Source organism: Rhinolophus ferrumequinum, chromosome 5 (assembly GCF_004115265.2).
Source record: "Rhinolophus ferrumequinum isolate MPI-CBG mRhiFer1 chromosome 5, mRhiFer1_v1.p, whole genome shotgun sequence".
NCBI classification, from domain to species: Eukaryota; Metazoa; Chordata; class Mammalia; order Chiroptera; family Rhinolophidae; genus Rhinolophus; species Rhinolophus ferrumequinum.
This window is the reverse complement of record NC_046288.1, coordinates 80,316,244-80,342,431: the sequence shown is the minus strand read 5'-3', so window position 1 is coordinate 80,342,431 and position 26,188 is coordinate 80,316,244. Positions and strand designations below refer to the sequence as shown.

The 26,188-nt window shown below is 33.9% G+C and overlaps 1 protein-coding gene across 2 annotated transcripts in view; it reads right to left on the bottom strand.

The window, feature by feature from the left end:
• Positions 1-26,188, bottom strand: part of RAB28 (RAB28, member RAS oncogene family) — an 80,441-nt gene that overhangs the window by 48,522 nt on the left and 5,731 nt on the right. For both annotated transcript variants that reach the window (XM_033106492.1, XM_033106493.1), the window contains exons 3-4: positions 21,693-21,781; positions 9,972-10,101 (exon numbers count right to left, since the gene is read on the bottom strand). In XM_033106492.1, coding sequence (XP_032962383.1) covers positions 9,972-10,101; positions 21,693-21,781 — 219 coding nt within the window. The remainder of the gene's footprint in view (positions 1-9,971; positions 10,102-21,692; positions 21,782-26,188) is intronic.

Sequence of the window (26,188 nt, the reverse complement as noted above, 5' to 3'; positions counted from 1 at the left end):
CCATCTGCGTGCCAGAGAGGTAGACAGTGGAGAGAAAGCTGTGGAGAGGCAGACAGTCCCCACCATCGTGGAGCTTTAATTGTAGAATATTTGCATAATTCCAAAAGGAAACAAAATTTTTGCTCTAAAAATGGTGACTTTTTCAGAAGAATCACACAGTTTAAAAAACAGAAAATAGGGCCGGTCAGGTGGCTCAGGCCGTGCTCCTAACGCCAAGGCCGCTGGTTGGAATCCCACATGGGCCAGTGAGCTGCGCCCCCTACAGCTAAGATTGTGAACAACAGTTCTCCCTGGAGCTGGGCTGCCGTGGGCTGCCGTGGGCTGCTGTGTGCTACCGTGTGCTTGCTGCCATGAACCCCACGGTGGCCAGCATGGTGGCCGGCAGCCGTCCGTGAGCTGCTGTGAGCCGCTCACCAACGAAGGGCAACACACAGCCTCAGCCGGGAGGAGCACAAGTCTCCTAATACCAGCATGGGCCAGGGAGCTGTGTCCTACACAGCTAGACTGAGAAACAACGGTTTGAACGGGGGGCGGGGAGGGTGGGGGGGACAGAGAAGGGGAAAAGAAAAACGGAAAATAGCTAATAACTATGAAAATCAAATGAGACACTATCTAGTATTCTGTCCTAGTCCTCTTCTATTTGCTCACTTCCCTCAACCCTCTCTAAAGAGTTTAGGAATTGAGAAAGTTCTCACAGACTACTCATATTCTACCTTCTCAATTAATCAGAATCAATGCAGAGTAAGGAATGAAGAGTAAGGAATGGAGATGACTATTCAAAACTACATCGAAAATAAAACAAGTTCAAAGAATTTAAAGACATGCATTTTATAACACCAGGTGTTTGCGCGCGCGCACACACACACAATCTGTCTGCCTTTTCCCATGAACATAAAACGCCCATGTTGTAAAATCGCCCATCCCTACAAACACCACCAGAAGAGTTCTGACCCACATTCTCTCCAGCTGCTTCCCCATTGGCTGACTCTCTTGCCCGGTCGTATTACATTGAGATGTTGCCTCTTTTCGCTGTCTATAATCATTTCCTTCCATTCTCTCTCACTCTCCTCATCTTTGACTCCCATCACTCCATGAACCAGCTTGCCAAGGTCACCACCAATTCTTTAATAACCATTCTCAGTCCTCCTCTGTTGATCACTCCCTTCTCCTTGAAACACCTTTACATTTGGCTTCCAGGACATAATCACTCTAATGATTTTTCTCCTACCTCCACTGACCACATTTCAATTCCATTGCTGATCTCTCTTCACTTCCCCAAACTTTAAAACATGTAACCCAAGGTTTAATCTTTGGAACTCTGATGTTTTTATACTCGCTGCTATGTAAAGTTCATCCACTCTCAAGGATCTCTCATCAGTATACTGTGGACTCCCATATTTTTATCTCTAGGCCTCATCTTGCCCCTGACCTCTAGACTCAAATATCCAACTGCCTACTAAACATCTCTATATAGATGCTTAATGCGTACCTCAAATTTAACATCTCCAAAATCAAACTTTTGATCCTCACCCAAAGTCTGTTCTTGCATTCTTCCTCATGTCAGTAAATTGAACTTCAGCATTCAAGATGTTTAGGCAAAACGTCTTGGCATTATCTTGCCTCTTCAATCCTCTAGTACCACCATTCTATGAGAAAATCCATCAGCACTATTTTCAAAATATATCCAGAAGCCAAGCACTTCTCACTATTCCCATTGCTATCACCCTGCTCCAGGCCTCTTCTCTACTTGCCTTGCATCCACTCTTACCACCATAGTATATTCTCAAAATAAGAACTATCATGATGCTTCCAAGTTAAATCACTTCACTCTGATCGAGTCCCACTGTGGCTTTCCATCTACAGAGGAAAAGTCAAAGCCCTTACAATGGCCTACAAAGTTGTTCCTGACCTGTCCTCTTCCCAGATCCTTCATCTTTATATCTAACTTCCTCTCCCACACTCTTCTTTCACTCACTATTCCTTACACAGTTACACACACACACACACACACACACACACACAGTTCCAGGAGAAAAGAAAAAAAACTACCTTGAGGCCTTTGCACCTTCTTTTCCCCTCTACTTGGATAACTCTTCTACCACATATCTATGGGTCAGTGTCTGTGTCTGTCTGTCTGTCTGTCTGTCTGTCTCTCTCTCTCTCTCTCTCTCTCGGTTCCTTTATGTCTTTGTTCAAATGTCATTTTCTCAGGCCTTCCCTAACTACCATATTTAAAATCTTAACACTCTCCTCTAAGACTTCCTTTTTCTCTCTTCCCTACTTTACCTATCTACATAACACTGATCATCATTTAACAAATTATATATTTTACTTACTTATTTATTGTCTGTCTTCCTCTAGTGAAACACAGCAAGATGAGAACAGACATTTTTTTTGTCTGTCGATTCACTTCTGTCCCTAACATCTAGACTAGGATGTACTCAAGGACTGTGTGTTAAATGAATGAATGAATGAATGACAATATAATAGCAAATCAAGAAAATACCTGCTGAATCAGTTTGTTTATACTGCAAAAACTAGACATTCATCATGTGAAATTTTAGAAAATATCACAGAAAACAAAAAGTAATTAAATTCTAAGCACCAAAACAATTTTAAGTTAAAAAGAAGTGCTATTTTTAGAGCCCCCCCAAAACAGTCCAAAGTTAGCGGTATTTCCAGGGTGTGCCTGGCAAATAGTAATTCAATAAATCTTAGCTAGGTTTACTATTGTTGCTGCTGTTACGTATACACACCTATCCATGTATATTGAAAATGGATTTTAAATAATATAACAATTGAATGATAAAATGAGCCTAACAAATCATCTCTGCAAACATAAGACAGGGTTTAAACTACACATAAAGTTAAAATTAAACTCTCTTTAAATTGTATTGCAATAAATATCTCTGATTAAGCAGACTCACACCTAAACATAGTCTGAGTCATCGTATTTTAGGAATAGAAGGTACTTATGATTACCCAGTACAAGCCCCTCATTTTATACATGATTTATAAGTGATTAAGTAAATTGACCAAGGTCACAAAGATAGATAAAATGACAGCTCCAGGACAAAAGCTGAAGTTTTCTGATCCCCTCTAGTGTTCCTTTAATCTATATTGGATTTGTTCCACAATCACTGCAAATATAATTATTAAAGGGGCTTAGATTACATTAATGAAAATTTCAAATCTATAGCTGTTCTTTTAATATTTTATTTAATATTAATTTAATATTTAAAAATTAATTTCTTCTACAATTTAAAATCAGAATCATCATAAAAGAAACAAAAGTAGATTACACTTTCTTTAACATTTAATAAACTTTCTCTATCATGACAATGAGAGGATGGACAGAAATCATATAAAGAGATTATAATGACCAAAACACACAATTCCCCCCCCAAAAAAACAACAAAAAACAAAACCACAAAAACCTTAATATTTCTCAGGCTAAGCAAAGTGCAATACTGTTAAAATGGTTTGAAGTAAACTGTCTAAAAAAAGTAACTATGAAACTACATAACATCACTGTGGCAACTGTCAATAAAAAATCAGTTTTGATTAGTATTAAGGAAAAGCACTCATTTGACATTTTCTTCCCCAATAATTATCAGTCACTACACCAGTCTGAATGCAAGCTTAAGCATTTAATTTGAGGAAAGTACTCAACCAATTAAACTTGGAATACTATTAAACTGTTCTGAAAGTATAGTAGGAGTGTGAAGGATCATATAAGAGAACAGCTTTACGTGTATATATTAAAATACTCCTTCATTTAGTATAGAGAATACTGATGCTATCAGTATCGCAATGAGATGCTATCAGCATCTTCCAGGAAGTAAATAATCATAGCTCTATTTGACAAATTTACATGTAAAGAGAGGAAAAAGCAGTAATATGAAGCAATCGAAATAAGTATTAGGTCCATCTGAAACAGACACTTGGAGCTGATACTTTGGATTACTATTCCCAGAACAAAAAGAACTAAAGTATTAAATGGGCACTGGGGAAGAATGTTTTAATTTAAATATATAAACAAAACGAACTTTTCAAATCCTCAAAAGTTTTTGTTTATACCTTATAAATTATAAACTCTCTTATGTAAACTGATAATAATGACTCACTCGTTCACCTTGTTATAATATTGTAGATGATAAATTTTATAGAAGTTAATATGAATCCTTCAAAATAGGAATCCAAGTAAATATTACCTACTTGAGTTTCACATTTCTACTCTCCAAATAAAGTAAGAATTTTTGAGGTCTCAACAGTCACAGTATAGGCAATTTACATTTCATGTAAATTCCCATGAAGTTTTTCAAGCTGGACGTATAACCATCTCTTATATTACTCTATTATGGAAAATAAAGAATAGTCTTTAAAAAGCCTTGTGATAATTTTATTGAGAGCATCAGTAACATTTTCAATTTGAAATTTACTTGTTTTACTAATACATTTCCACTGAGTTCACAGAACACAACTTACAAGGTACATTAAAATGTAACCTTTGAACCTGGCAGTGTAAAACATCACTTCCTGGGCCGAGATAGTACTCCAAGAAGAATCCATCACTGTTAAGAAGAATATACACTCAACATGGTTAATTAGTGTTGATGCACTCTTCTCTATGCCCTCATCTGTCATGAAGATTGTTTAAAAATCTGAGTTATTAGTCTTTATTTGGGAAAGGATCTGGTTAATATCGTTAAGAGTAGAAATCATTCATCCATTCACTCTATCCTGGAGCGTGATAATTCCTACCCCCAATACAAGTTACCGATAACCACCACCCCTCCACTAACTAAGAACCTATAAATCAGGAAGAGGGCAGCTCCTATGCAACCTCTGTTAATTTCTGTTTACAATCTATCCAACTGAGAATGTTAGCTAGTCAGGGGAGAAACTGGCTGATGGATCAGATAGTAGGAAAACATAACAGCTTAAAGATAGAAAATAACAAAATGACAAATTAAAATGCCATGTGATTATAAAACACAGATTGAATTTTAAATTACTCTTTAAAAAATTAATATTCCTGAATGTTCAAGTTGAACTTTCCCTGAAACACTGGGGAAAAAATTAAAACTATCCTTCAATGCAGATTATGATTTTTGAAATTAAACACAAAAATTTTTTTTAAAATGTGTAAATAAAATGTCAAAAGTATAGGGTTCTACCATTATATAGAAGCCATTGGTTAGTGGGGAAAAGCAAAATTCTTAATTTTTTCATATTTACTTACCCTAAAATCATGACATCAAATCTATATTTTATCTCAAACATGAGCCAATAAAATATAACTTCAATGTATTTCCTAAAAAACTCTCTCTGATGTTATCCACCAGGATGGAATTCAGTATGCCAATTGGGCCTGAAGGCCATCTAACAGATTCCTTGTATCTACATATGTATTTTTCCTCATTAAGAAAACCATTTTCCCTGAATAACATATCCCGGACTATAAACACTTCTAATTTCAACAGTTTTCATGAAAAGGCTTGTATTCATTCATTCAAGCACTGTTCTAAGTGATGAGGTCCTTAGCTTTCACAGAGCTTAGATTTTAGTAGGGGGAGACAGACAAGAAACAGTATCAGATGGCACTGAGACTATGCAGGTAACAGAAACAGAGTGTCCTGGCAGAGAGGAACTAGTTGGCTTCTTTAGATGGAGTGGTTGAGAAAAGCAACTCTGAGGAGATGACATTTAAGATGACATCCAAATGACAAAATCGAACCACCCAAGAAAAGACCAGCAGGAAAAGCCTTTCAAGCAGAGCAAACCCTGAGATACAAATTAACATGGAATGTTTTAGGAACGGAAAAGAGACAACTGGGCGTCATGCATATAGTGGGCCAGGGCGCACACAGAAGATGACGTGTGAGATCACACAGTACTTGGTAGACTTGGGTAAGGAGTTTGGGTTTCATTCTAAGTAGGATGAGAAAGCACTAGAGGGTGTTAAGCAGGACAGTCATATATTATGAGTTCCCATCCGGGAAATGGATGGCAGAAGAGCAAAGCTAGGAGCAGGAACAACAGTAATGAGGCCACTGTAACAGTTCACATGGGAGGTGATGGTGGTGTGTTAGACCATGGACAAATCCACCTGTATGTACTAATCTCAGAAGTGGACATAAATTAAAAATTGAAAATCCCGAGGCTCTACCTAAGTCCCAATAATTTACCTGCAAGACCAGGAAACCAAGTATCAGGGCTGCTGGATGTGGCTCCCAGAATTGCAGAAGTTGCCCTAGATGGTAATATAAGTGTTTCCTCGCGCTTACATGGCTGAAACTGTAGCCTGTCAGACATCTTACTCTACATGGGGCTGTAGAAATCATCAAACTTCAACAGAACTTCCCATAAATTACACGGAATAAGTAAATGACTTAAGCTCTTTCTCATTTTGAAACTTACCTAGCAGGATTTATTTTTGCCTCACTAGGGAAAAGTAAGGCCTTCTATGAAGATTAGGACATAACGGTATTTATTAATCCCAACAACCAAACACAGCAAAAAAAAAAAAAAAAAAAAAAAAAAAAACGGTAGTCAAATTTTTAGAGAACTTGAGCAGAGAAAAGATAAAAATTAAGACCTAGGTTAGCAGGTCCAATCATCACTCCTTAAGCAGTGTCTCTGGCTCTACCTTTGTACAAATTAACAATGGCCACTGAATACACAGGGCTGGCACTCAAGAATACCGAATGAATTGCCCAAACCAACACACGGTATGAGAACCATCAATCTGGAACAAAACATAAGATGGTGACAATGGAATTCACTAGAAACCATTTCCTCCAGCCACTTTTGTAAAACATCTATTTCAGCTCTACTAATTCATAACTTGAGATTATTCTAATTGAAGCTATAGTCAGTGCTTTTAAAAAGCTACTATGATTAATAATAGTTATTGAGCACTTACATTGTATAAGACCACATGCTAAGTGCTTTTCATGTAATATCTCATTTATCTTTAAACCAACTTTATCAGACAGCAACTATTACCCTTACTTCTAGATGAGGAAATTGAAGCTTAAAGTAGCTTGTCTGACGTCACAATGCTGTTAAGTGAAAAAATTGGGCTTATAAGCAAAGTCTGTCTAAAGTCAAAGTTCTAAGATCTTAACTATACAACTCAATGCTTCATTTAAAGTTTAATTAGTATAAAGAATACTAATTAGTCTCTTAAAACCTTTCCAAATATAGAATAAAATAAATTAATATATTTGTTTTAAGTATCATATACTGAAATAATTGATTTACTAATCAACAATTTTGTCTATGTCATTAAAGCAAGTCCCTTCCTCTGCTGGCTACTTCATTAACCTACTGTAGTTACTCCTCTTATTTTTTTTTTTTTTTTTTTTTTGTCTCAAATTAATCTACAAATTTATTATAATTTTAATCAAAATCTCAACTGGATTTTTTTTTTTTTTTAAATTTATTGGGGTGACAATTGTTAGTAGAATTACATAGATTTCAGTTGTGCAATTCTGAATCACATCATCCATAAATCACACTGTGTGATACTCCTCTTATTTAAAAAAAAAAAAAAAAAACTCAATTTTTTTACAAAAGTAAACCCATAATTCACCCTTACCTACGACTATCCTCGATTCTTGGCCCAAATTTCTAACAGTTTACTATATTTTAATAAAAAGCAAACAATTTTATAACTTACTAATTATAAGCTTACTATAGAACAAATTCACACAAACACACACACACTTTGTATAGAAATTTTCTCTCTAGCCTTGTACTAAACTTTAGCTAAAAGCTGGCTAATGCTACCAATATATTCACAGCCTCCACATATTTCTTTTTAACATATGCTTTCTATTCAAGTGGCAAAGAATAGGACACAATGATGGATTTTTAAAAGCACATTTAGGCAAAAGATGATTATGTTTAGATAACGAGCATAGTAATCCAGTTTCAGATGTCTACCCATCATGTTTCTTTTGCTTTGTCTTTAACCAGTATGTAAAGTCTGTGCTTTTTAATATAATTATATCCCCAGAAAAGGAAATGTATACATACAACTATACTAATATAACATCAACGTGGAAACACAAATCGTAAGATCTTTCTTTACATGATCAAATGCAATCGGGCCAGTGACAGATCATGCAGTAAAGAGTCAGGAAAATGCTCACGTATAACTTCTTCATTTTACATATATAACATTCTGTGTGACTGCATACTCTATTATATAATCTCACTCTGAGAGTATTATAAATACAAGAAAGGCCTCAGAGCTGAGCCAAAAATGAAAAAACTCTTTTGACTCTTATGCTATTAAATCTCAAACATAACACTGCAATAATTTTTTGCATAAATTCATGTAACTTACTTAAATGGTTTTTTTAACCTAGGAATGGCACAAGCAGCACAGTCCAACAGCCCGTCTAGTCTGCTACCCTGTCTTTGACAGTGACAATGCTGGATACCTCACAGGACAGCATAAACACATAATGTATATAATTATGTGCCACTACGCTATTACTCCAGATGGTCGTTAGATTATATCCTGAAAGAAATGAAAACAAATCCCAACCCCCATGCCTTCCCTACTCTATAATTTCCCAAAAGGTGATGGGAAACCTCAAATTAAGCACAAATTTAACCATAAAATAAGCCAATGCTTTGGTAACAGAACAACCAAGAAATGATCTCCTAAAATGAAAAGTTCCACATAGAAATAAAGCCTACGCTCATCAAAACTTATGATTTGTAAAGGGAGATTTCAGTGAATTGAAAAGCATCTGATTCACTCAATTAGAATTATTTACAAACTAGATGAACAAAATTTCACTGATGCTTAAAAAAACTATTATCTTCTACGCAAGCCATCCATTTTGTGATATGCAATAATGTTTCCTAAAAGCATTATAAAATCTATATTTTTAATTCTTTAGAGAAGTGATATCCATACTTGTTTTGTAATGATTTTAAAGTATGGCTTGGATTTATTCAATGTTCATCTAAGTGTGCAAAACCACATAATAAAGAAATCTTGGTTTAGTCCTTCAGGAAGTACTATTTCCTAAACAATTACAGACCAAAAAAAATGCACTATACTTTTAAAGACCTTTGGAGGAGACAATTCTCTTGATAGTATACTGGGGTATTGATTTAACAATGCTTGTAGTCAGGAAACAGTTCCTGACCTAAATCCTCCATGGTATAATTTGAATTCATTTTCTCTTTTTCTGTCTGCAAATAAGTTGTAAAACATTAAGTCATATAATATTTTCTATATCTGAAAACCCTTATTAAGGACTCCTTTTCCAAGTAACTGCATTGCAGGATTATGTACCAAGTAACAGTTTTGTATAGCATTTGGTCTTATAATTTTTATATGCTGTATATCATAGCCCAAAAGACAAGGTGTCAAAAATTACCCATCCATCATGTTTATCAAGCACTACTCTCCCCTATTATAATATAATCTTTCTCAAAAAAAAAATTATCTATATTTCAGAACAAACCTCAAAAATTCAGAAAAGTAACTTGATGAGAGATGAGAGCAAGGAACAGCACACATAAAATTCCACGTAGACACTGCTTCCCTCACTAGAACAGGGGATCATTTAATGAAATGTATCTCCCAGAGTCTCTGGGGCATGGCTGAAGCTGCAGTGCAGCCCCATATGCTCTGCAGCTGCATTGCTCTTCTTACTAGTGCTCGCTCCTCCTTATACTCAGGAAGCCAAACACACTGTCAGGACAGAACTCACCTTACTAGTAATCGGCCAAAGCAGGAGAGTAATTATGTAGATCAAGCATTAAAACTGTTATTGAAAAGACTGTGCACATCTTTGGGAATTTTCTTCTCAAGCAACTTGCTCATTCCAGGAAACTTGCATCTACTTATGCTTCCAAATATCAATGTGTTTTAGGAATAAAAACAATAGGATAGGCAAACAAACTTTACCATACATAAATAAGCATTAATAACTTACTTTTATTGCCCACCAAGGCAACCAGTGGCTGAGTTTCTGATTCCTCGCTCACTTTCTTCACCACAGTGTACCAGTCTTCTAAATTCTCAAAGCTTTGATAATTTGTAATGTCATATACCAAGAGGATTCCCTGTCACAAAAGAGTTACAGGATATTTGTAATGCCCTACTTGAAAAAATATATTATTACTGTATACTCTTAAGTAATAATGCTTCAGATATGCCTAGTAGTGTTACACATGCAAATGTGGACTGTTTTACACACAAACTGACTTCAAGTTAGTTACTAGCAGACAAATAATACCAAATGTTTTCATTCAAGATAAATCCAGCAATTAAGATGCAATGCAAGCTAAATAATAATTTTACCTAATTCTAAGTGGTTTTCCCAATAAGTTATCTGGGATATGCTTGGTAAGTTCCAGTAAATGTAAGAAAATTATATCACAGAGGTGGAAAAAGCTGCAAAGTCTATAATCCTGCCTTTTACTTTTACAAGGTCAAACATTTAAACCTTTCAATAAATAACCATCTGCTGCTGCTCTTTTTAAATATTTTCAAATATGGAGATTCCATGACATCCCTTGATAGTCAATTTCAGTGTTTAACACAATTTTCTTTAAACGAAATAAGTCGATTTCCTCTTTTGGTCCTCTGTGCATTTGGAGAACAATGTGAGAGTATCCTCCTTACAATAACCCTTTACTACTTGAAGAGAGTTTAAGAAACTCCTTTACCATCTCCTTTCCAGAATAAACAAACTCAATTCCTTAAACTTGCCTCAAAGGACCTATTTTCTATCCCTTTAATCATAGTTGTTGGTTCTTCCCAGGACACTCTACATACAGTTTTTTGACATCCTATTTAAAATAAGCAATGTAAAACTAGACATGATACTGTAATAAGAGCACGAACAAAGCCAAATATAATAGAAGGATTGCTTCCTGCCTCTTATATATCATATTCCTTTTAATATATCCCATTATTTTGTGTGGGAAGGAGAAGTATGTACACAAAAATAACAGTGCCACATTCTTGACTCTCATCCAGTTTGTGGTCAAACACTTAATACAAAGCTCTGCATACAATATAAGTCTGGACCCTGATAGCATTTATATCTCCTTCTTCTTAGGTTATAATCATAAATGTTGACTACTTTTTTGCACCTATAATGTACCAGACAGATATCTAGATCGTTTCATTAATCCTCACAGCAATCATGCAAAGTTGGTGTTACTATCCTCATTTTACTAATAAACAGACGTTAAAATAACCAAGGTCACACAGTGAGTTAAGTAACTGAGCCATGATTTGAACCAAGGACTGAATGAATTTAAATTTCACTCATTCATTCAACAAACGTTTGTCTGCCAACTACATGCCAAGCACTATGCTGGGTGCTAGGGATATCAATTCCAAACCTCAAGGAACTCACAGTTGGCTCTGCAGCAAAGCCAAGCACATAAACAGACAAGTACATAACACAGAAGTCATGGCCACTAATATACTGGTAAATATTAATCAACTGGCTCAGGACATGGCAGGAGTGGGGGTGGGGAGTGTGTTACTCGTAGAGTTTGCCAATTTCTATGGCGTAAATACCTCTCTGTGGCCATTTTCAAGCTATTGAAGTCAATTCACTGAACACAAAGTTGGCTAGGACCCCACTATACAGTATCTCCACCATACAGATACACTAAATGTAAATAACCCCAAGAGCATAGATAGCAGAAATATATCGAAAAATAATTACTTAAGTGATACATTTTGAGCATATTTTTGTATTTAATACAATTTATGAGTCTATATATAATTTTTAATCATAAATGTATTCAAGAACTGGCTCCAAAAAACAAAAAAAAAACAAAAAAACTCCTGAAAACTTACCCACTGATCTGCAAGCAGGCTCTAGCATACTCCTGCTAACACCTGCCAGTACCATCCTCTTTTGTTAAACTACACTGACCCCCAAGTCACCTAGTTTCTCTGGGTCTCAGGTTGTCTGCCTCTAAAATTAGATCATTGAGTTAAACAGTCTCTAAGAACCCTTCCAGTTTCAATATCCTATAATTTTTATGCAAAATCACTTGTCCGATTCATTCTGGTAACTCAGACATCTATTTCTGTCTGTCTTCCCAAATGCATTGAAATAATGCCCAACACAGAATTATTTGAAATAATGAGCAAAATCCCACTTTTCTTATTAAGAATTACGTCCCAGGACTGAACTCTGAAGGAAGCTAATCTTCAACCTATTGACTCCACCTCCAGGTGATAGGAAACATACAACCTCCAGGTGACATGATATGAGTGATACAACATAGTTTGTTGAAAGAGCTCTGCCCTGGAAGTCAGAGGGCTGTAGAGTTGCAGCCCTGGCCCTACCATCTACTGATCTTGGGCAATGCTGCTGTCCTCCGCCTTTATAGCACTGGCCATGCCTAAGTGATTACGTAATGAAAATAGACTTAAAAACTAACACACTACACAATCATTGGGAATTTTCTTTTATTATTCTGAGTGAATAAAAATCACATTTTCAAGGCAATTTTAAGGTAGTTTTTACACTCATAAAATGAGCCTTGACCTATCATGTCTCTTAACCTTAAGATTTTTGGAACCCTTCTAATTAATATATGAAAATCTTCATTTCAGTAAGAGTCAATAGCTGAATGTGATAGAAAATACACAAATAAAACATGGCCACCATCTCTTAATAATCAGCACTAGACAGAGCTATGGAATAAAAATAAATACCATTGATCTAGACCAGGGTTCTATGGCCCACAGGTCAAATCCAGCTCACAGCCCATGTTTTAAATAAGCTTTTATTGAAACATAGTCACACTATTAGTCTAAGTATTATCAATAACTGCTCTTGCACCACACCTGCAGAGTTGAGTAACTGCAGCAGAGACAGTATGGCCTGCAAAACCTAAGATATTGTCCATCTGGCTCTTTAAGGGAAGTTTGCCAATTCCTGACCTACACCAATGTGTCCTGATATATATTTTCTGTCAGCGATACCTATAAATCTTCCAGAACTCCTAAGAAAGATAGAAGGATAAACACCTTTTTATTAATCTAGCTATCCACCAACCCAAACATCTATCTGTCTGTTCATATGCCCCATTCTCAGTACCAGTTAATATAAAAACTACCTTTGCTCCTAATATGACAATTGTATACTAGTTTTGGCCTTCACTGCTACAGTGAAAGTTTGAGAAGGGAAAATAAGAAAACCAAAAACACTAACATACAAAAGAAATTCTAGGCTACATGAGTACTAGACTTATCAGGGTGATGATTTCGTAAGGTATATAAATGTCTAATCACTATGTTGTACACCTGAAACTAATGTAAAATTGTATATAGACTATAATTGAAAATAAAATTTAAAAAACAATAAAGATCTAGGGCTTTCGGTTTCAAATCCAACATGTAAAGAGCTTGGAAGTTGTCATGGCTGTCCTTACAGTAAGAAAAAAGCTGAACGAACAAAATCAATGACTTTTCTTGGACATAACAGAGAGCTGAGTTTACCCGGCAAATCGCCACCCTGAAATCTGGAGAGACAGGTGAATTCAGAAAGTCAGAGCCAAAACCTGATTACCTAGTGCAAGAGCTATTTGAGCCAGTAAATGACAAGAACATTTTAATGATAATTTTGATGAACTGCTAGAGGCTGAGTGCGGTCTGGCTTGAGAAGGAGAAATTCCTGGGTGACACAGTCTTAGGGGTAGTGGGCTTTACTTCCAGGAACCCCACGGGAGCATCACGGTGAAGACTCAAGAAAGGTACCCCATGGCTCTGGCATGTGAAGGAAGACAGTAACCACTGCAAACTATGCCCAGAGCATTATCTATAAAAAAGGCAAACTCTCGAGGAGAAAAAGCTTAATCAGAGTCTCATATGACACGGAGGAAGGGCAGTTCCCAACTGCAGCCCCCTCTAGCTATCCTGTCTCACTTAAGTGGGAAGAGCTAAGAAACAGCTGTGAAGGTTACAGCCCAGGGACACAGGCCACTGAAAGGCCTTGACTTAATCACAGGAGCACAGAATGCTTCCCCTCCCCTATACTTTACCACAACACTAACAGGGCCCAGTATCATAGTTACAGCTGAAAGAGCTGTAAGACACAAACTTCAAAAATAAATAAGTAAAGAAAAAATTCAATTTTTTTAAAAAAAGACACAAACTTCAACTAAGGAAGAATTCTTTGAGATGCCCCCAAAAAGGAGCAGGAAAAAAACAAGGAGATAGAGGAATTTGTTATCTCTGGCACCTACAGCTTTAGCAAACATTAAACACAGACCAACTCCTGGCCAAGGTAACAATAAAGACCTATTTACCTGAGTTCTTATTATTTAATACGTCATGTTTAGCTTTCATCAAAAAAATAAGAAGGAACACTAAAAGGCAGTTTGAAAAGAAAAGGCAAGCATTAGAATTAAACTCAGATATGATACAGATTTTGGAATTATCACACCAAGGATTTAAAATAACTATGACTATATTAAAGGTTCTAATGGAAAAGTTAGACGACATGCAAGAATAAGTGTGTAATGCAAGCAAAGAGACGGAAACTCTAAAGAATGACAAAAAGGACACTGGAAAATGCTAGATATCAGAAACACTGTAACAGAAAAGAAGAATGCCACTGATGGACTCATCAGGAGATTGGACACAACCTAGGAAAGAATCAGTGAGCCTGAAGATAAGGTCACAGAAACTTCTGAAACTACAATGCAAAAGGAAAAAAGAAAGAAGAAAACAGAATATCAAAAAACTGAGACAATTCTGAATAGTGCATCCTACATGTAAGTGGAATATCAAAAAGAAGAGAGAATGAAGCTTAAGAAGTATTTGAAGTAATAATGGCCAAGAAATTACCAAAATTAATTAAAGACACCAAACCACAAATACAGGAACCTCAGAAAACACCAAGCAAGCTAAGCGCAAAAAAAAACTACACTTTTATATATATACACATATGGCTACAAGAGCGGAGGACAGCATTACGAATAGAGACAGTGGAAATGTAATGGCTGTGTGCGATGTCAGAGGGATAGTGGATGGGGGAGGGGGATTGTCACTGTGTGAGGGATATAAATGATAAATGTCTATTACATTGTTTTGTGCACCTGAAACTAATAAAAAAAATGTTAAAAACAAAAAAAAATAAAATAAAGGGGGAAAGAAAAAAATCTACACAGAGGCACATCATAAATTCACACTGCATAAAACAAAACACAAAGAGGAGAAAATCTTGATAGAAGGTGGGTGGGGGAATACTTTAGAGAGAAATAAGGATAAGAATTACAGAGAATTTCTCATCAGAAACCACGTAAGTAAGAAAAGAATGGAGTGAAATGTTTAAAGTGTTGAAAGAAAGAAAAAAAACAATCCAGAATTCTATTCGTAAAATTATCCTTCATAAGTGAGGGAGAAATAAAGGCTTTCTCAGGGAAAGAAAAAAAAAAAAACACTGAAGAAATTCATAGCCAGCAGACCTACCCTGGAAGAAATGCTAAAGAGGGAGAGGAAAATGACATTATGGGTCAGAAATTCAGTTCTGAATTTCAAAAGAAAGAAAAAGTATGAGAGAAGGAACAAGTTTATTGTTTAAATTAATAATAGTAATAATGTATTGAGTGATTTTTAACATATGGACAAGCAAAATGATGACAGCAATGCCATAAGAGATGGGAGGGACAAATAAAGAATATTCTTTCATGAAGTGTCTGAACTACATGTGAAGCAATATAGTGCTATAAGAACGTGACTTAACTTAGTTAAAACTGTATATTACAAACTCTAGAGAAATTGCTAAAAAAAAAAAAAAGTTTTAAGTATAATTGATCAGCTAAGACAGGCAATAAAGTCCTCAAATAAAACCAGAAAAGATCGAAAAAGAAAAAGAACAAGCACAAGGAATAGAAACAGAACATGATAGATGTTAACCCAACTATATTAATAATCACTTTAAATGTGAATGGTCTAATATACCAATTTAAAGACAGAGATTGTCAGAGCACATGAAAACTAAAATTCAACTATATGTTGCCTATAGGAAACTCACTTTAAATATAAAGACACAGATTAAAAGTAAGGGGATACAGAAATGCTATGCTAACACTAATGAAAAGAAAGGTAGAGTTACTATATTAATTTCAGGCAAAGCAGACTTCAAAATAAAGAAAACTTAAAGTATAAAGATTGGCATAATAATAAAGGGGTCAATTCTCCAAGAAGACATAACAATAGTTTGTGTACATATAACTAAGAACAGAGTATCAAAAAATATGAGGCAACAATTGATAGAAGTATAAGGAATTCCAAATCCACAGATCCACTAATTTAATTGGAGACTTCAACACCCCGTTTTCATTAATTGATACATCAAGCAGAAAATCAGTAAACTGACCTGAACAACACTAACAATCAGATGCATCTAACTGACAATTATAGACTAGCCCATCCAACAACATTAGATTTTCCACTCTTCCCATGCTCACAAGAGATGGGAGGGACGAATAAAGAATATTCTTTCATGAAGTGTCTGAACTACATGTGAAGCAATATAGTGCTATAAGAACGTGACTTAACTTAGTTAAAACTATATATTACAAACTCTGTCACCAAGCAGTCTGTCACCAAGACAGACTACAATCTGGGCCATAAAAGATACCTTAACAGGTTTATAAGAATAGAAACTATACAAAGCATGTTAGTAGATTGCAATGAAAATAAACAAATCAATAATACATACCTAGAAAAACTCAAAATATCTGAAGATTCGACAACACACTTCAAAAGAACACATGGCTCAAAAAAGAAATCTCGTAAGAACTTTAAAAATATCTTAAACTAATAAAAATACAACCTATCAAAAATTTTGGGACACAGCAAAATCAGTGCTTAGAGAGAAGTGTTTAGCATTGAACGTACGTATTGGAAAAGAAGAAGTATCAATAACCTAAACTTCCACTTTAGGAAACTGAGGAGGAAGAGGAATTGAAGCCTAATGTGAACAGAAGGAAAAAATAAATAAAAATAAGAGTAGAGATCAATGAAATTACAAAGAGGAAAACAATAAATAAAATTAACAAAACCAAAAGCTGGTAAATCTCTAGCCAGGTTAACCAAAAGACGGACAGGGGAAGAAGAGAGAGAAGAGCAAATTAATAAGAGCTCATCACCACTGATCCTATAGACTTTAAAAGGATAATAAAGAAATAATATAAACAACTCTATGGCTAAAATTTGACAACTTAAATGAAATAGACCAATTATTTGCAAGACACAAACTACCAAAACTCACATAAGCAGCCACTGCCTCCCAGGGCCTGTACTCACCAGCTTCAGCACAGCAACACCATTCACTAAAGTACTCCCCTCCTTCAAAGCCCTGAGTCTCTCACATCAATCAATCCAGACCTCTTCTGATTCCTTCCAGAAACCTATCAGAATCTTCTCAGCCACTAGAAAATACAACTCCCTCAGAAATCCAACACATCTTGCCAATAACTGAAGTCTGAGAAGAATCTACTGGAGACTGCTGGAAATAATTTTCTTGGTAATCTTGTGGATATATAAACCCATCAGCATGTCTCATGTCCCTGGTACCCTCTTTTATCACCCATCAATCTGCCATTCTTCCTTTCCCTATATCTTCATCCCGGTACTGCCCTGCGCTTCCTCTTCCCAATTACCCTCTAACTGCTCCTCTTCTTCCTAAATCTTTTTGCCATGACTTTTGGAAATCAGATTTCAATTTAATAAATCCTTTTATATCTTCAAATTCTTCAACAATAATTTCCATTTTCTATACATTAATGACTTTCTTCCCCTGCAATCCCAGAAGATACTAACACCCCTTTCAACACCCTTCTCTTTGTAAACCTCAAGACTTTTAGTAAATATTACATAAAGTTACTTTATATAATACTGTGCTTTTATCTAGTTTACTTATCACCATATCTAATAAACATAATGAGTCAGTAAATCAAATGGAAACCACTTTCAAAGGAATAACTGGTAACAATATTGAAGAAACAAACACTGCTAGCAATACTCAACAGTCTTAAAAGAGATCTCAGATTTACTTCTAAAATTTAATAAGCACAATACACACACAATTTAACTTTCCCAAAAATGAAACGTTCCCTATTCCCAAAAACACAGGTAATTTTTCTTCCTGATTTGTATGACAAATAATCTACTTGAGTTTTTAATTATATATAGAAATAAATTAAATCAAATACAATAGTCATAACAACATACACTTTGCTCTATAAGCACAATCTGTAAGAAGAAACAGTAATGCAAGAGAGGTCTGTAAATGTAAGTTAGCAACTATCCAACTAAAAAATTCATAGTAAAAGATAACAGAGGGTCTCAGGAGTCCAGCTTTGACATGTGCTCTCTCCCCAGTTGTCATACAGATACCCAGTCCTTATGCTGGTGATTAACAGGCTGGTTCATCTGTGTGGGGCACTGGCACACAACAGTAGTTATGTTCCACCTCACAAATGACTATACTTCATTGAGTTTATGCTCAGTAGCGCAGTGTTTGCAAACCACTTAGATTCCAGGATGGAAAGAGCTACAAAAATGAAACATCCAGTCCTTCTCTGAGGTTTGTTATTAGCCTCTGTTAGCCACAGGTTACAGGGCACTAAACACTATGTACTGTGTGTTTGCTCGTAACCACTAGGAAAAATAGCCTATAACATCTTTCTGAAGACTCCTAGAAAATGTTAAGGGAATTCAAAATCTGGGAATTTAACTGTGATATACTACAATTCTTAGAACTAGTTCTTCTCGAAATATCTCACTAATTCTTTCTTGCGTGTCAACTCAATTTTGTTTCAACCAACATTATTCAACAGACTACTGCTAAAGTTTAGGGGGAAAAAAGTGAAGAGGGTAAAATAATCAGTTTTATTTGAACCTAAGTTAATTCCCAGGCTACAAATAAGCTTCTTCCTGGAGTTAAGAAAAGCTTAAAAAAGGATAGATTCACTAGCTTAACAGATGTGTAAGATCTGTATAAGACAATTGTGTATAAGATGTGGATAATTCTTTCTATACACAATATGTAAATTAGAGAAATAATATGTTAAACTGATGTCCTCAAAACAGCTTGTCAAACATTATTTGTGAAAGAGTTCTATCCTGTACCACGCGCATGAAAATCCAAAGTATTCATGAGACGGGCAATATACAGCATCTTAACAACTCTAGAAACAGCACAGCTCACTCTGAAAAAAAATTATCATTATGTAATATAAAGTTATTAAATACATTAAAATGCTATTAGAATGTTTTTGCAAGCACTATTTTTGAAAAGTAACATTTCTGCCGATTGATGGTAGTAGCAAACTGTAGTTAGAGCTTCTCTGGCCTGGATAAAAAATTTACATATATTTTAACAAAAGAAACTATTGGTAAATGTACTTTACATATTTTGCATAGCATTTAACTTAGAATCTCTGCAAAGCAAAGAAAATTAATTTAATTATCATTAATTTATGACAATTCATTTTATTATCTCAGAATTCCTAGTTTCCTGGGGGCAATTTCATGAAAATATTCATGAACTTCTCAGAGGTACTGTACTATCTTGTTGTTTAATAAAACAGGATATATAACATTCACAGAAATTGTAGAGTATAAATAATATAAGTCACCATCAAAGAGAAAAAAGTCAACATGTACCTTCAAAATAGAAATCTAATGTGACAAGTTCTAAGAAAGAATATGAGGCATGAAGTACATTAAAAAAGAACAGAAACATGTGACTACACTCAAGTACTCTCAAAAAGATGGAAATTTCTGAAATTTCTACAAATTTGCCTATTAGTGCCTGCTGATTTTAAGCCGATATATAACAGCATAAAACATACACTGTAAAAAAATTATTTGAAGGGATGGTCACACAACATTGTGAATGTACTAAATGCCACTGATTATATACTTTAAAGTGGTTAATTTTATATTATGTGAATTTCACATCAATGTTAATTATATATAATACCATAATTTTATAATAAACTTTAAATCAATTTAAATATATCAAATAATAAATTTTTTAAATGATCTGAAGTATGATAAAATTAAAAGAATCCAATGCATGAGTGTTATACTCCCCTAAATTTTAAGTGAATTTATTAATTGAATTTTATATTATTATAATATTTACCTGGAGGTAAATAAAATCTCCCTGTTCTCCACTAACTCTAGCTATATCTATAAACCATAAAAAGATACTCTATTTGATACTCAGAATCAAATATCATTAGAAGCTTGACTGATCTTTCATTTTTTAAAAAATCCAACATGTGTTTTTGAAGTTTGATTTTAACAGAGCAAAGAGAAAAGATATCGTTATTTTCAAATCCTGTTTTATCAACTAGATGAGTGAAACAAGGACTGTTGATTCCTACAAATCTCTGTCCAGCAATTTGTCTTTAGTTTAATATCCACTGTAAACATAATCAGTTTAAAACAAAAAATTAAACAACAATAAAGCCAGAAAAAATCTGAGACATACCTTTTAAGAGAAAAATAAACGTGCACAAAATATCAAGTCATATGGTCACTAGTGAAAATGTTAAATGAGCAGAAAGAATTCAGGAGACAGAGCAATGTAGAAGAAAAAGGCAAAGAAGAAACAGTTCTAAGAGCTCAATCTATATATCAATAATATAAAAAACAAAACTGTCGGGTCTTTATATATGACTCAGAATCATATGAGTCTCATTTATTTTAGAAAATAATCTAGAATCTATTTTCCATCCAAAATTAAGACAATGGTATTTAACAAGCATCAAACTTCTTCGTAAAGAAGCGTGCTTCACATTCTCTGTCTTCGTCTTCTAGATTCATTTCTTATGAGCAACAGTGTTCCACATAACCAAGTTATGATTCTCCCACTTAAAACATCAAACTCCCCCCAATGCTTCATGATGATGTGAAAGGCACACACTAATTAAAAGAGGAAGAAAAAGCAAAAATTAGTAACATATCCATAATTAACTTTTTAAACTATGTTACTACCATACATATTTTCTATCTGTTTAATTTAAAAACTTATAAATTATGTGTATATAAACACATGCTGGCAAATAATTTTTATTAAATATTCAAGAGGTTTTCTTATTCTACATATATTTTCTTCTGAAAAGACATCCTATCACGTTAAAATATTGTATGTGCATCACACATATACTTAGTCATACTAAGTTTTCCCATACAATATATATCTATAAAATCTGGAAAACTATAAAGATTTAATAGACTAATTCATAGCACAAAAATATACAGACATATAAATATGCTTTTTTCCTTACAACTTGAAATGGAATAAATTTTCCCTTTCTATGTTTTTCATTCAGCTTATATATTCTGAAAGTAGTCACTATCACTAGGTCAGCTAACAATATCAGATATCATTTATCGATACATTTATTCAACTGCTTACGATAATATCGAATAATGTAAGTAGCATATTAAAGCTGTTAAAGTCACACCGGTTCCCTAATCCAAATCATTCCAAACGTATTTTGAGGAGGATGAAACCAAAGGATTAGCACAAATATAAATTTATTCCCTCTACATATCAGATGAAAATCCTGTTAGAAAGAGTGTGCGTGTGTACCCTCCTGTGTGCGTTTGTATTTTCAGTATTGGCATAATTAGAGAATTCACATCGTACCTGTGCTCCATAGATATATTTATCCAACATCTTGCCTCCTATTGTCTGCCCTCCTATATCCCAAACTTGAAGAGTAACATTCAGGTTTCCTACAATGTAAGAAAAGAATATGAAAAAAAGAATACAAAAAATGTAAAGTAACAATATAACAATTGAATACAGTTTCACAGAACATCAAATCACAATGATAAATTCTGAACCTAATATGCCTTTCATTCTGCAGGCTCATCTAGCTAGATATCTGGAACAGTGAAATAATGTTGTTGAAAGAAATCATAGTGGGGAATTTAGGTTTATACTTTTATCCCATTTCCACGGACCCACATTTATAATCACCTTCAAAACAAAGAAAATGAAGAAAGCTATAATTCATAAACTTCTTAAACTTTAAAAAACTCTTCCTAAAACAGAAAATAGCATAATAAAGCACTTGCACATGGAGTAAGAAATATCCTTTAAAAACAAAAACTGAATTGTATATACTAACCTATCCTATTACACATAATGTATTTTGCTATAAGTTCTATACTCTAAAGGTTCTAAAACCCACAGAATAATAATAGACTACAAAAATGGACCCATAGTTTCAACTTAAATGAATTTTTTAAATTTAAATGTCAGCTATTACATGTAATAGTAAACATAATTTAAAAATTGCATGTAATAGTAAGCAATTTTAAAATTACATGTTTTCAAGTTTAACCTATAAAATATAAACGCATTTGATAGCCCTCTTCAGAAATGAGGTAGAATACATACACATACATCATTAAATATTATGATGCATTTATACCTGTCCAAAGCATTTCCATTGAAACAAATTATAATATGTGTTTCAAAGACTTCATAAAAGTATAACAAATCTTTGCAAGCATTATAAAAGCATTCTAAAATACAAATCAATCTTTCAATTTTTTGTCCATTTTGGAAAATATTTGGTTGATACAAAAATTTATGAGATAAGCTACTCTCTATAATCAGTGCAGTTAATGACTTAAAAAAAGATCATGTCCAATATGATTTTTAGTTTGACATTTCAAATTATTTCTCCTAATAAAATTATGCAATTTTCTCCAAAAGTAGACAGTCTCAATTAGTACCTTCAAAATGAGCTCCCCCCACTAAAAATGTATCTCTTTGAATGATTTACAAATCAGGAAAATTCGAAATAAAAACTTAGACACTAAAGAAAAGGTCTCATTTCAAAAACCAAAAGAAAAGGATTATAAACATATGAATTTTTATAACAATGTGAAACACTAAAATCAGAGAATATTAGTCACACCATTCAACTCTGCAACTGAAAAGCATGTATGACACTGGACTAACCAGCCAAGTTTTACCCTTAACTCTAAGTTTTGTTGGGTTTGCATTACAATTTTCCCATTATTTGGATGTAGGTCTGTTCTATCTGCCAACATGCAGAAGATTTACATGAGGAACTTCCATTAGCATTAATGAGAGCTACTGAAGTTCATCACCCGTCCTTATACCTACATGCACACACTTCCAACGCTCAGAGCAATGACAGAAACGTTCTTAAAGCTCCATGAATACGAAAACCACGACGTCAGTCCGAGACTTGTCCCACAGCTTAGCTTGATTAAACCTAACTTCTTAAAAATCTAAATTTTTCAAGATTCAAAGCTGAAATCATTCTCCTGTAATGCTGTCTCAAATTAAGCAGGTGAGATAGGGCTAGCCGTCACTAAAATTCTGTCAAATACTTTCAGAAGCTCCCTAGATACACAGGCAGAACTCTATTCATTTTACTTGCAAAACCCTTTACAATCATTTTTTTCTTCCAAAAAAAAGTATTTAACAATACTAACTTTTTAAAATAAAATTTTAGGCAACACTTAATAAAAGGCACCTAACCCCATTTTCTTCAAGGCCAATAAACTCTATCACTAACTTCATATCAACAAATATGAAGCTTTTTCCTTTAAGTTCTGATATTCAGATCTTATCTGAATTACGAGTTGTGAACACCTCATCTATTAACTTACGGACATGATCTTCATTAATGCTTTCAAATTCTAACCACAATCATTTTAAGACTCTAAATCGTTTATTCAACTGTCTCCCTTCTAAGAAGTTTACATTTATGTATCGAGGGTATTTTTTAAATGTATACCTTTCCAAATAAACACTGTTGTTGTTGGCTTGTTTTCTCATATTCTAGTACCTCATAAATAAAAACAGCTATGCATTATTGATAACCCATTAATATACAATGCTAGCAAAAAAAAAAATTTACTATCATTATACCCTCAACAAATAATATTAACTTTACAGTCATTTCATATATTTAGAAATCTATTTTTAATTTTCACATTTGAATTTGAGGCTTATTAACACATAAAAATAAAAAAAACTAAATCACATAAAGATGAAGTTCAAATCAATATTCATTTTAGATTTGCAGGTATAAATATGAAGTCTAGTATATTTTTAAAATGACATACTTATAAAGCTATATAAGTATCTAAATAATCAATATTGCAAAATTTTTAAAAATCAAGAATCCATCGAATATAAATTTCTAACTAATAAAGAACGTTAAGGAAATTGTCAGCAATCTAATCCCAAATGCAAAATGCTACAAAATTCCTGCTCCTCTGTAAGAAACGACATGTAACTAGGGAAAAAAATAAAATAAATGAGGTGACAAAATACAGGTAAGTTGCTTTTGGTATGAATCAAAGCCACAAAGAGGATTCAACAGTGACCTTGTAAAAGTACACTTGGTGCCTCGGTTAACCTTACTTAAAGTGCTGCATAGTCAAGATGGAACTAAAAACACAAGTCTGCCCACTTCTTGTACTAAAGACTTAGAAATCCTTTTCACAGTAGAACGCTGTTTACTGGACTGTACCCACAAGCTTCCTGAAAGTATTTTGACTAAGGCTCTTAAGAAGCTCTATCAGCAGAATCTCTGACTAACAGATACACTATTTTAAGCAGTAAAATCTGCACAGTGGTTGCATCCAGACTATACAGCATACCGGATCATGAAATACACGAAAATGGATGAGAATTTGCAAAGTAATGACCTTGAAAACTTGCATGAAGAGGATGTGACTAGATGGACAGGAGGTATTATTCGGCTAACAATCTGAATGGACATAAGATTTACTAGAATACTAACAAATATCAGACTCGACTACTACGCTGCTTTACTATAAATTCAATGCTACCTGAAATGCTTTAGCAAATGATACAAATATTAATCAACCTACATTTAACATTTACAATGAATTAAAATTAAGGTTAAAGTATATAAAGGATATACTATGAACCTGGTAATTTATTCACCTTATTTCTTAATGTACCTATTAATTATATAAAATCAAGATACATTAAAACAATTTTTTCCTACTGAAATTTCTACCATAATTTTGAGTCCATTAAGTAGCATAAAACCAATTGCCTTTTCAAAAAACGAAATTTTTTTCTGGAACTCTGCCCATCAAAATAAAAAATTAATCAGGAAAGCTAAAATGTACATTCATTGAATATACATTTCCTAATGTTGTTTTTTAACCTAAATACTTTCTAACTCTAAAATATTTACTGTAAACGTGAATTTCAAAAATACCAAATATTTTTTATAAAGTAATCAAAATTTAAAAATTGGTAGTACTGTGCAACAGATCAGAAATCATCATATATCAAATATATAAAATGTTCACGAGTCTTAAAATGTTTTTAATGTTTGAGTAGGCGCTTGCTCCTTTATGTAAGCCTTTAAACTGAAAAAAAAGGCAAAAATTAAACAATATGAATTATGCAGAAAGTTGGTGCTTTTGCTAATTAGCATCAAAAGAAACTAGTCAATAACTAAATACATACTGAGGTTTTCTGTGTACAACTGGCATCTCAGAAAAAACTTGTAAAAACCAAGTTTTCAGCATGTGTATTAATGTGACTTGTGCATGTATTCTGCGAGTGACTGCTGTAAATGTTATGAATGTAGCATTAATGTACCCGTAAGAGAGTAATAAAAATGAGATTTTCAGTTTTGAATACATTAAAATACAAATTAAACTAAATACACACGTTTCTTATTTAAACCTCTTGCTGAACAATAACTTCGTAATGGAAAATTAGAATTCTTTTCCCATGTTATATCTTCTAATTTATTTTTCACTGGTAGCCAAAAACAGACCATCACGAAATAACGAAATATGAGTATATTACGAAATATGAGTATATTACTAGTGAGATAGGCAGAATACCTTCAATGACCAAGAGTTTTCATTAGCTGCTCTATAACTTTCATGGAGAGTTGTCTGAGAGATGGGGTATTTGAGAGATTAAAATATTTCAATAATATTGGAATTTATTAAACCCCTTTCCACTATATCACTCACATTCTAGTATATGAATCTGACACTACACTTGCAACCGTTTTTATTCAAATGGGTTTCCTCAGAGAGGAGAGGGATGGACTAGTTTATAAGGTCAATCAAGATAAACTGCTTTTAATAAAA